The 12348-nt window shown below is 36.4% G+C and overlaps 1 protein-coding gene and 1 non-coding gene across 2 annotated transcripts; one reads left to right on the top strand and one right to left on the bottom strand.

The window, feature by feature from the left end:
* Positions 1-2733: 2733 nt before the first annotated feature.
* Positions 2734-2839, bottom strand: LOC114826696 (small nucleolar RNA R71). Its single transcript, XR_003775752.1, has one exon. It is a non-coding gene; the product is annotated as a small nucleolar RNA R71 (small nucleolar RNA).
* A 2526-nt stretch (positions 2840-5365) lies between these two features.
* LOC114826283 (uncharacterized) lies at positions 5366-5959 on the top strand. Its single transcript, XM_029106370.2, has one exon. The coding sequence runs from the start codon at positions 5366-5368 to the stop codon at positions 5957-5959; it is 594 nt and encodes a 197-aa protein (XP_028962203.2).
* The last annotated feature ends 6389 nt before the right edge of the window (positions 5960-12348 follow it).

The following is a 12348-nucleotide window of genomic DNA, read 5'->3' on the forward strand; positions in this document are numbered from 1 at the left end:
TGTTTTGTTTTTAAGTGCATGCAAGCATGATTCCGCCTTTAATTGTTAATTGCATGCTTATTGATGTTGCTTAAATGAACATGTTTTCACAAAATAATCCTTCAAAATGTCCGTAAAGTATCATCACATGATTGGTTTTAGGGCACATTTCCAACAAAGTTGTGAATGAAATATGGATGAAATGATAGCTAAAGGATTCTCTCCACACAAGAATCATATGCATACAAATCGATTTCCAGTTATTCTTCCTATAAACCATGAATGACAATGCCGCAAATTAACTATGAACAACACCAATTAACACTAAGATTTTCTTAAGTTCATTGAATTGGACTCAGCGACGCAACCAAATTATTCTTCTCAAGTTCCCTAACTATGAAAAACATGATATAGATGTCAAAGATCATTAAGTTCTATGAAAATCATAAGCATTGACAAAGCATTCATAACTATGAAAAGCATGATACTCATGCCAAGAATTTACTTAACTGAATCATGACTAATGACTTTTACTACTTGCAAATATAAATTCATAACGATTAGGTGAAATTCCCTTATATTCTAGCATCAAATCTCCGCATGGAAACTAAGTATGCATCCTTAATAAACATACAAGAATAAGTTCTCTATAAAGTAGATAGGTAAATTGCATTCATGTTTTATGAAACAATTACTGGATGTAATCAATTTATATAAAATTTATGATCAATGCTTCGAATTCACCTCTAGCTAAAAAGAAACTTAGTTAAACATGTTCATCATAATTGAAAAGCAATCTAAATTAAACATTGAAACTTAAAAAAAAAAGAGAAAGAACTCTGAAAATTCCATCAACTTCAATGGATGAATGGTAGGTGCAGCACACCTCTTTTTTCAACGTTGCAGAACACTTCATATATATATAGGGCACAACTAGGGTTTTCTTTAGAATGAATGAAAAGAGAGGAAAAATAGGTAATCAGAATTGAGAAATTTGCCTGGCAAGTAAAAATGACAAAAAGGCAAGTTTTTATGGGGTAAATGAGGCTACAAGATATTCCAAAGTGATCCCAGCAACATAGCCCTTATTTTGCACGTTTTTGCCTTATTTGGCACCTCCAAATCCGGCTAGATATCCCAATTCCTTTCCCATTCTATTCCTGGTCATCTAACAAGCCAAATTCATTTTTGATTCTTTATTTGGACTTCAAAACAAGTAACAACTTCTCTCCAACTAGGATTCCTCTTTCTTGTGTAATTCCTTACCTTCCAACCCTCAACTTTAATTTCTCTAGATTTTAGCACATGTTTAACACCTTTTAAACACCACAACGTCCATCTCATATGCTATCCAATCCAAGTCCAAAACTGCTCCAAATTGCTCCATTTAACTATTTATTGTCCTCTTTACCAACTGGACCTACAATAAAACGAAAATAACTTAAATTACTATAATAAATGGAAATTAATTAAGTAAGTGCAAAGAAATAAGATAACAAAGTCGCATAAATATGCTCCTATCATTCATCCACACTCAAAACTCCACCCATTCTATACACTCTAACATCACCGAAGGCTCATCCCGACAGGCTGTTCTTGGAGAAGTTCAACATCAGAATTGCTTCAAGGGTTTCCTCTCTCTTTGATTTAGTTTCACTCATGTTGTGTATTTCCAATTTCATCTCTATGAACATGATGTGTAACTAAATTCATAGCTATGGATTTCGATGTAACCTTGCACAATTAACCCATGTTTTTATGTTAAAATATTCAATTCACCAATCTGTCTCTTGTTTCATTCATTGAATCTTTTGTTAAATTTGTTTGTTAATTTTAATGATTGATCACCATTAGGTTTTCTTACAGATCATTTGATCAAGATTATAGTAAGACATGTGAATGAATGAAGAGAATGCTATGCAAACATCCTGCCATGTATTTTCTTTGGTTCTTGAACGTTTTCTTGCATGCTAAAGACTCTTAATTTGGAACCGAAGTTGAACATCCCAATTAGGTTGTAGATTAGGAGAATTTGATCAAAACCACACATCATATGGTTGATCATGTATATGTAAAACGAACTCTGGAAACAAGTTGGTAATTGAATACGATTTAACTTTGTAAACATGGAATTGGTTTTGTAATGGTAAACTCGAAATCCCTGGACCCATCCTCATCGTTTCTTAATCAACATATCATTCGTTGTTACATTTTTCTTGCATTTTTAGTTATTCTCATTAACAGCACAAAACCTACATTCAATTTGTTATTTTCATTGTTTAGTTAGAGTTCTTTCAAGGCTAGTAATTTATAAAGGTCTAATCAGTCCCTGTGGTTTGATACCCTTACTTGTGCCATTATACTAACCATTTATTGTACTCGGAAGGAACACAACAAAATTATGGCATCATTGCCTGGGACTGATTTCAGCCCCCTATAATTGCTTGTTCTTCAAACCTTATCTATTTTCATTTTTAGTTTAGATTTCTAAATTTCATTTTTTTTCTTTCTATTTCTTAGGTAGTATATGTCCGATAAACTTACTAAGATAGGCCAAAGACTTGAACATATAAAGAGCAACACTTTTGAGAACTTTCTATCAACTAGTGCTCAAATTAACCGTGAAGAAGAGGACGATCAATCTTCTAGATCAGCGAGGGTTGGTTAATGGCTTTAGCACCTGGTTCGCTCACTACTTGGGATGCCGTAGCTAAGAAATTTTTGAAGAAATTTTTCTCTACTCGAAAGACAACTACTTTGAGAAGGCAAATCTTCAACTTTACACAATATGATGGAGAACCTTTCAATGAATGTTGGGAGCATTTTAAAGGGCTTTTGCTCAATGTCCACACCATGGGTTACCTTTTTACTTACAAATGCAATTTTTTTATGATAGATTAACCCAAACATGTCAATCTACTGTTGACAATGCAGCAGGTGGAGCTTTGAAGAAAAATAATGCTCAAGAGTCATATAACATCTATGAGATGTTGGGATCTAGTGCTTAACACAAAGATACAAGAGGTATATGAGTTGGAGTGTATGAAATGAGCTCTAATAATGATCTTGCATTGCAGGTGGCTGGTTTGGAAAAGAAGCTTGATTTTGTGCTCAATATGGTGCCTAAGATAACTGAGGTGTGTGCCATTTGCAACATACCAGGTCATCCTCTTTATCAATGCTCAAGTAATGAGGCTTATCCCGAATTCATCCAAGAGCAAGTGAATCTTATGAACTCTTACAAATTATAGGCCACGAAATGACCCATTCTCTAATACATACAACCTTGGTTAGAGAGATCATCCCAATCTCTCATGGAAAAATAACAATCAGTTTCAAAATTTCCAACCAAAGCATGCTAATACACTTGAAGATACAGTCAAATTGCTAGCCTAAAACACCGTTCAATTCTAGCAAACTACCAATAGTACTCTCCAACAACATTTGGCTGCTTTATTGATGTGAAACTAGCACACAAATTAAACCCTCTTTTAATATTTGTAGTATGTGTAAGTAGGGATCGTTCTAGGCCGGGGATTAGGAGGGACTGCTAATCAACTCAAATTAGACTCAATTATACTTAACTAGACTTAAAAACACTAAACTAGACTCTTATGACTCGAGACTGACTCAAACTACTCAAAACTACACAAAACAAATAAATTGACTCAAAACTAACACTAAGGATGACTTTGGATGAAATTTGAACTAAAAAGACTCAAAACATTAAAAAGACACCAGTTGGACAGATTCTAACCTAAAACACGAAATAGAAAGGGGGGTTGGTTTTTGGACGAATTTAAGACTTAAACTAAATTGCTTGCAGAAAACAAACTAATTGCTATGAATTTAGGGTGTTTTAAGAGGTGAATGGCTAGCTAGAAGGCCCTTCTCCACACATGACACATATACATACGAATCAATTTCCAGTTATTCTTCCTATAAACCATGAATGACAATGCCATAAATTAACTGTGAACATCACTAATTAACCCTCAGATTTTCCTAAGTTCATTGAATTGGACTCAGTGTTGCAACCAAATTATTCTTATCAAGTTCCCTGCACGAATAGCACGATAGAGATACATATCAAAGATCATTAAGTTCTATGAAAATCATAAGCATTGACAAGGTATTCGTAACTATGAACAACATGATACTCTTGCCAGGAATTTTACTTAACACGATCATGACCAGTGACCTCCACTACTCGTAAAGATAAGTTCATAACTATTAGGTGAAACTCCCTTATATTTTAGCATCAAATTCATGCATGCAAACCAAGTGTGCACCCTTAATCAACATACAAGAATAAGTTCTGAATTAAACAGTTAAGCAAATTGCATTCAGGATTCATGGACTAATAACTGAAAGTAATCAATTCATATGCAATATATGTTCATGGCTTTGAATTCATCTCTAGCCAAAACGAGTTTAGTTCTTCATGTCCACACTTAAACAAAGATAATTTAAATTAAACATTGAAAACAAAAGATAAAATACACCTAAGAATGCTCCAGCAATCCAATGGTCTTGAATGGCAAGGCACGGCAAAGGGTCTTATCTCCTTTCTCCTTGCAAAGCTGTGGCACAAGAAGGATTTTCTGTGTATGATGGATGTGTGGTGTTTGGTGCGAAATTGTGGTGAGAAATGGGTAAATTCTGAGTGTTGTGGGAATTGTATTTATAGGGAGAAGGGAAGGCATGGCATAGGCTGAGAATGAAGGGAATTAGGACTCCAAATTAGCAAGGAAAGATGACACTTCTCATCAGATTCCATCGAGGAAACTGAATAGTCTTTGCATTAGGAAATATAGCTTCTAGAAGGGCTAGGTGTGGCACCAATTTAAGGATAGGGTCTTGGCTTCTAGAAACCTGATTTGTAGGTGCTTTAATGTGAAATTGATCCCCCATTTCAGCTGGAATTAAGGTAGGATAAGATTAGGAAAGGATAAGATAAGATAAGGTTAGTTTGGATAAGATAAGGTTGGATAATATTTTGGATAATGTTCCTTCTTTTTAGCTGATTCCTTATGTTCTTTGTCTTGACTTTATTTTCTTTATCTTTTCAGCATATTCCTAGCCTCTTGAACTTCAAAAATGTTCATCCACCTTGCTCCATGCATGTGTTATCCATTCTTGGCCCAAAACTGCTTCAAAATGCTCCAAATTGCACTTTCTTGCCAACTTTGTCATTCAAACCTAAAAACACACGAAAATAGCTTAAATCACTATGATAAACAGAAACTAGCTATGAAAATGCAAGAAAACATGCTGACTAAGTCGCATAAATATGCTCCTATCATCTAACTAAAATTAAGACACAATTAGGTCAGATTGCCGATGCTTTGAGTCAAAGAGAGCTGGGAAGTTTCCGAGACAATCAATGATACTTCAAAGGAACCAAGAGCAAGCCAAAACAATTATTACACTTAGAAGTGGTAAGGTTATTAATAATGGAGTTGGCAGTGAAGTTACTAATGAATTTGATCATGTTAATATAGGTGCAACTCAAGAAGAGAATGAGAAACCAAATGACGAACCAAGCAATATCACTTCTTCATTTGAATCACCAAATCTCCACAAGGTTGAAAAACCTTACACTCCTCCCATCCCATTTCCTAGAAGACTTGCCAAAAGCAAGCATGATAAGTCATTTAAAGAAATTTTTGATATTTTAAGTAAAGTGAATGTTAATTTACCATTGCTTTATGTCTCCAACAACTATAAGAGGAAGTATGGACCTAATGAGAAGGTGATAGTGTCTGAAAATGTGAGTGTTGTGCTTCAAAGAAAGCTCCCACCAAAACTCAAAGATCCAAGCAGTTTTTCTATCAATGTCACTATTGGAGACAAGTTAGTTGACAAGGCTATGCTCGATTTGGGTGCTAGCATCAATCTAATGCCTTATTTAGTGTATTTTCAACTAGGTTTGGGGGATTTGAAGGCAACAACCATTTCATTGCAACTTGCTGATTGATCAGTGAAATATGCAAGAGGTATAGTTGAAGATATCTTAGTTCAAGTTGACAAACTAATTTTGCATGCTGATTTTGTAGTTTTGGACATGGAAGAGGCTCCTATACATGGTCGTGAGTTACTAATTTTGCTTGCGAGACCTTTTATGGCCACTAGAAAGACTATCATAGACGTGCAAAATGGTCTTCTCACCATGATCGTGCTAAGAGAAACTATACAATTCAAAGTGTTTGAATCTCTTTCTTACCCTTCTAGTTCACTTGATTGTTGTTCGATTGATGTGTTTGATACACTTGTTCAGTGTTCTAAAAAAGGGCCTAGGCGGCGCCTAGGTACTAGGCAGGTTGGAATCGAGGCAATTTTGTGCAAAACGGCTAAAAAAATCAGGCTGGCTCTAGGCGGCCCTCGGCGGCGCCTAGGAGGGCTAGGCAGTGCTAGGCGGCTGGGCGATTTTTATTAAGCCTAAGTTCAAAGTTCTAACCCGTGCCCTGCACTTTCTTTTACTCTGTCTAATTTCACAAACAAAAACAAAACCAAGCTGCCGTCGTCTCGCTCAAACTCTCAACTGCAGTACACAATGCTTGCAAGTGATTGTGCTTCCAGTCTCCAAGACCAAGTGCTTGCGAATCTCGATTGTGCTTCCAATAGCTTTGCCGATTTCACCTCAGGTAAGAATACAGGTAATCTTTCCATCTTCTTCCCTTTTCTCTTCTTCTCCTATCTTATAGTGTCATGGGTAAAGAAAAAATGTTACTAGTGAATTTCTGCAGTCGTCTATGATGATGAGAGAAGATAGTCGTATGTGAAGATGAGAGAAGAAAGAGTGCGAAGAGAGAGAGAGAGAAAGAGAGATAAATATTTCAATATGGTGGTGCAAGTTGCGGGATCTCAAATCCGCGGAGCTGATGGTTTGAAGTTTGAAAACCATGGACTTTGATGGTTTTAATAATGAAAACCACCCAAGGTGGACATATGATGTGGAAAGGCAGAGGTTTGGTGGACGGGTTGATGGTTTGAATAATAAAAACAACCCATTATGTGGGCTTTTTATATTTTTAGAAGTTTGGTATATATGTTGTGTGTGGGTGTGTGTATAAATCTTATATAAAGTATAAATTATTTAGATAATTTTTTTTTCCTAGGCAAGCATATCATATATTTGACATAAAACATTCACATATGTATGTTCTTCTATAAGAAATAACATGTTAGTCAATAATTCTTTACATTTGATATAGTAAATTTAATTAATTCATAAAATATATAAGAAATTTACCTAAATCCGCCTAAGCTGCCTAGGCGCCCGCCTAGACCCTACCTAGCCACCTAGGCGCTAGGCGCTAGCCAGCCGCCTGACTAGCGCCTAGCGTTTTTTAGAACCTTGCACTTGTTTTCTCTAAGTTTTTGCAGACACAATCTAATGATTCATTACAATTTGTTTTGAGTCAATCTCAAGATGATTTTGACGAATAATCTGCACTCATGGAAATGGCGGCTGCCTTGGAAGCATTAAATGTTGGAAGTATGCCCACAAAGCCACTTATTTGATGTAATAGCTTTTGGAATACTTATTGTATTAAACTATTATATGTTTAATGAAGGGTAAAGCTTATTGTTAATCACTATTTATTGTATCATGTGTTTAAGCAATAAGGGAATCCAAGGAAAGTATTTAATCTGAGAGAAGTAATCTAAGTAAGATAGATTAAAGACCTTTCTCTTATGTTCATTCCTAAAACGTTCCTAGCCATAGGATTGCCAATTGGGCATTGACAATCCGCTAAGGTTAGTATTGTTATGTCAACTCAAGCGTGAGTATGACTAGTCTCAAGTCATTTAGTGTTGGACACTAAGACAAACACGTAGGTGCTCGAAAGGGTAATCGAGTACACTGAACAACGATCAAAAGAGAGTTCGAACATACATGTCATGTAAGAACTCGTTAGTTGCAATATGCAAAGTAGTCATTTGACCTGAGGCATCATAGATGTCTAATGGTTAGGTCCTTGATCTTTGATGATGTCAAAGGCATTCCATCGAGAGTGTCCACGACATTGTTGGGGTCAAGATATCTAGTCATGTAGGCATATGAATACACAACAAGGGATCCCTAACCTTCCATGGTGGAGGGAGAATACTCTAAGATATGATTCAGGAGTCTTTGGCCAAAGCATATGAATATGACTTAGGAAGTTTGTTCCAAATCATATTCAATTGAATCATATAAAGAAGTATCACATTGGATAGTAGACATGAAACAAACTATCACTCAAACAATGTGATTAAGAGTATTGTATTAGAAAATGACCGTATTGCATTGTAATTGTAACTGGATAGATTCTCCAACCACTTCTACTTAGCTTGGGTAGCCATGACATACTGCTAGGTGTCACTCATGGTTTGTGGAAGCCCTGAAGATTAGCAAATACTAATCTTCAACAAAGGGAGAATTGAAATGTTGTTTCAATTCACAATCGATCGTTAAAAGTAACAATTGCCCACTGCCTCGCTAATTGGAACCTAATGGATCGTACACCGAGTAAGGATGAAAGTGAAGAAATATAAATGAGATGGATAAGCGATTAAATGGTTTAATTGAGAATGGTCAAGATTAATTAATTAGTTAATTAATTTTACGAAAGGTTCGTATTAGGCTTTTAAGTTGGTTTTGGGTTTCGGGGCCCAAAAGCGTTTTGGTCCACAAGGCCCATTATGTTTAAGTTGTATGACAACTAAAACAAAATGGGCAATTAGCCCAATAACAAAGACAAGGCCGGCCATAAGGGTAAGTGGATGCAAACTTGAATTAATTACAAGTTTGCAGTTCACATGTGATGCTGTATAAAGTCAACTTTATAGCTTTTTCTCATTAGGGTTTTCTTGACGCAAAGAAGAGAAACATTTTCTCTCTTTTTCTCTAAAAGGAGGCTGGCCACTTAGGGAAGAATTAGCTAGCAATCTTTTCTTCTCTAAGTCATCCATTTCATCTTCACACCTTATCCTTGGTGTGGAGACTTAGAGACACCAAATCTTTGGTGTTCTTGGAGATCCTTTCCTCACATCCTCAAGGAGCAAAGGAGAATCAAAAGGAAGAAAAACACAAGGAAGATCCAAAGAGCTAGGAGGTGACTTGAAGACCCTCCACTTGGGTGAATCCCTTGTGTAAACAAGGATGAGCTTCAAGGGTAATGAATCTCTAAATCCTTCCTTCTCTTTAATATTGTTAAAGAGTCTTGTGGTTCACCATTCACTAGGCTTTGAAAGTCATGGGTTTTAGAATTTTTTTTTAATGCATGCCTACTTTAATGTGTTATTAGTTTGCATATGTGTTCAAATGTTCTCACATGTTCTTAGCTAGGACAAAATTTTCCTTCATTAAAACCATATCCCTCCACTATTTCATGTCTTATAGAGTCATTACAACCATTGGCCACACATATAATCCCTTCCATTGTTAAACCTTCAAAACTTGAACTTAAACCACTTCCACCACATCTAAAATATGCTTACCTCGCTGAATTTGAAACTTTCCCAGTTATCATAGCATCTGACCTCAATCCATTGGAAGAAGATAAACAAATTAGGGTGTTAAAAGAGTGAAGGGAAATTGTGAGATTTCATGTGGGATTTCTAGTGACTAGCATGCATATACAATTCAAAATTTATATACGAAAGCAACGGAAGCATGTTATCAAATAATATCAAAGCTATAGTCATGCAAATCCCCTTCAAGATGCATAGGTTTATGTATGATGCATCAAAAACAATTTATTGAAGAACAAAGTGTAGGAGTAGTTTTATACCTCTTGATCTAGACTTTAGACCAAGGATGGACCACCTCCAAGCCCTTTGTTGTTGGAACTCCTTGAGCCTAGCCTCCTTCCTTGCCTCCTCCACTTTGTTAGAATGAGTGCTCCTTGGTTCTCCTTAAGTCTCCAAAGTTGAAGACCTCTAAAGATCCTCACCCACTAGAGTAGTGAGAAGGATGAAGGAATAACCAAACGGGTGAGAAGATGATTAGCTAAACCCCCCTTTGGTAGCCGACCCTTTGAGTGTTGAGAGAGATATTTTCTTTTTTTTCTCTTTTTTTTGTTTTAACATTTCAAAAAACCCTGATGAAACTTTGTGCTATAAAGTTCCTTTTATAACCAAAAAGAAACAAGTCAACATTTGACTCTCTCTCTCCCTCCTTTGGCCGGCCCCTTTAGTGTTGTTTGGGCTTTGGGCTTTTATTATTTCAAGTCATCCTATGCTTGAATAAAAGCCCAATGGGTTTAGGCCCAATGGGCCCAATTAGACCCGAACTTTTCTTTAAGCCCAAAACGATCTTTTATCGCTTTTATGATTTCTTTAGACATTCTAATTAATCACAACACTTAATTAATCCAATTAATTATTTCCATCATCCATTAGTTACTCACTACAAGAGTGTATTGGTGAACAATCATTTTCGGTTCTAATTAGCAAGGCAGTGAGGTGATTGGCACCAATCCAATTGATTATTTTTAATCCAATCACTTAGTGAATTAAAACTTACTTTTAATTCACCTTCTTCTTTGATGACTACATTTAATCATCTAGAAGAACTCACAAGTCATGAGTGACATCTAACCATATATCATGGCTACCCAAGTTAATGTAGAATTTGTTCGGAGAACCTATTCAGTTGGAATTACAATGTAATTCGATCCTTCTCTAAAACAATACTCTCAATCACATTACTAGGGTATAGATATATTATGTCAAACCCCTAATGTGATTATTCCTTCTTATATGATTCATTTGAGTCGTATAGGAACGCTTTCCTTTATTACGCACGATACTTCGGCCGAAGATTCCCGAATCATATCTTAGAGTATTCATCCTCTTTTAACGAGGATTAGAGATTCCTTGTTGCGCATTCACTTGCCTCCATGACTAAGTGGCTTAACCCCAACTATGCCGTGGACACCCGCGGATGGAGTGACTTTGACATAATCAAAGATCAAGTACCTAACCACAAGACAACTATGATGCCTCAGGTGAAAGGACTACTTACATTATTCCAACCATTAGAGTTACTTGCTTGACATGTGAGTAGACCTCCATGCAAGTACTCTCGTTCGATCGTGTTCAGTGAACTCATTCCCTTAATGAGCACATACATACCTGTCTTAGTGTCACTACAAGAATGGGACAAGACTTTCCATCCTTCCAATTGAAGCGGACATAGTATGTACCGGTCTATGCATTGTCAGTATCCCTCCGACAATCCTATGACCAAGAACCTTTTGGACATGATGCTTATGTGAAGAAGGTCTCTGTAGTCTAACATCATTAGATTACTTCTTCCATCAATCCATTATCCATGGATTCACTATTTAGGACATATATCGTGTGTTGAGATAGTCCTAATTAGTATCTTTGCCATTTGATGTACAAGAATCATCTATACATCCATTCATTGTCCTGAAAGGTTTCTTTCAAAGATGGACTTTCAGGGCATATTTCCAACAATCTCCCACTTGCACTAAAGTCAATCACTAGTGTATCTCATAGATGTTGGAAATGTGCCCTAAAACCAATCATATGATGATACTTTACGAACATTTCACATGTTAAACTAATCTCGTTTAATATCAAGGGCAAAGATTATTGTTTGAGCCGTCTCATATAAATGTTATACGCCTAAACGATAAGTCCAAGGAATATGTGATTGGGAGAATGCGATCCAAAGAAGTTAGATTCATGAGAACATTCTTTCGTAGACACATCCAAAACGTTCCTGATCATAGGATTGCCAATTGGGCATTGACAGTCCGTTAAGATTAGTACGTGCTGTGTCTTCTCTCAGGGAGAGTGACTAGTCTCGAGTCATTGGTGTGTGTGACATCAAGACAAGCATGTAGGTGCTCAATAATGAATGAGTCCACTGAACACGATCAACGAGGAGTTCTCATACTCATGTCACATGAGAACTCATGGTTGAGATAATGCAAAGTAGTCATTTGACCTGAGGCATCATAGTTGTCTTGTGGTTAAGTCCTTGATCTTTGATTATGTCAAAGTCACTCCATCAGGCGGGTGTCCACGGCATCGTCGGGGTTAAGCCACTTAGCCATGGAGGCAAGTGAATGCGTAACAAGGGATCTCTAACCTTCAAACCGTTTGAGGGAGAATACTCTATGATACGATTAAGAATCTCTGGCCAGAGTATGAATGATATTTAGGAAGTCGTTACAAATCACATTCAAGGTAATCATATAAGCACACGAATCACATTGGATAGTAGACAAGAATAAACAATCAATCCAAACAATGTGATCAAGAGTATTGTATTAGAGAAAGACCGTATTGCATTTGTAATCCTAAACTGAATAGGTTCTCCACCTCTTCTGATTAGCTTGGGTA

Source organism: Malus domestica, chromosome 08 (genome assembly GCF_042453785.1).
Source record: "Malus domestica chromosome 08, GDT2T_hap1".
Lineage (NCBI taxonomy): Eukaryota > Viridiplantae > Streptophyta > Magnoliopsida > Rosales > Rosaceae > Malus > Malus domestica.

Bases quoted from the DNA above. Each gene is read 5' to 3' on its own strand.
- LOC114826283 (XM_029106370.2), top strand. From the start codon at position 5,366: ATGATACTTCAAAGGAACCAAGAGCAAGCCAAAACAATTATTACACTT.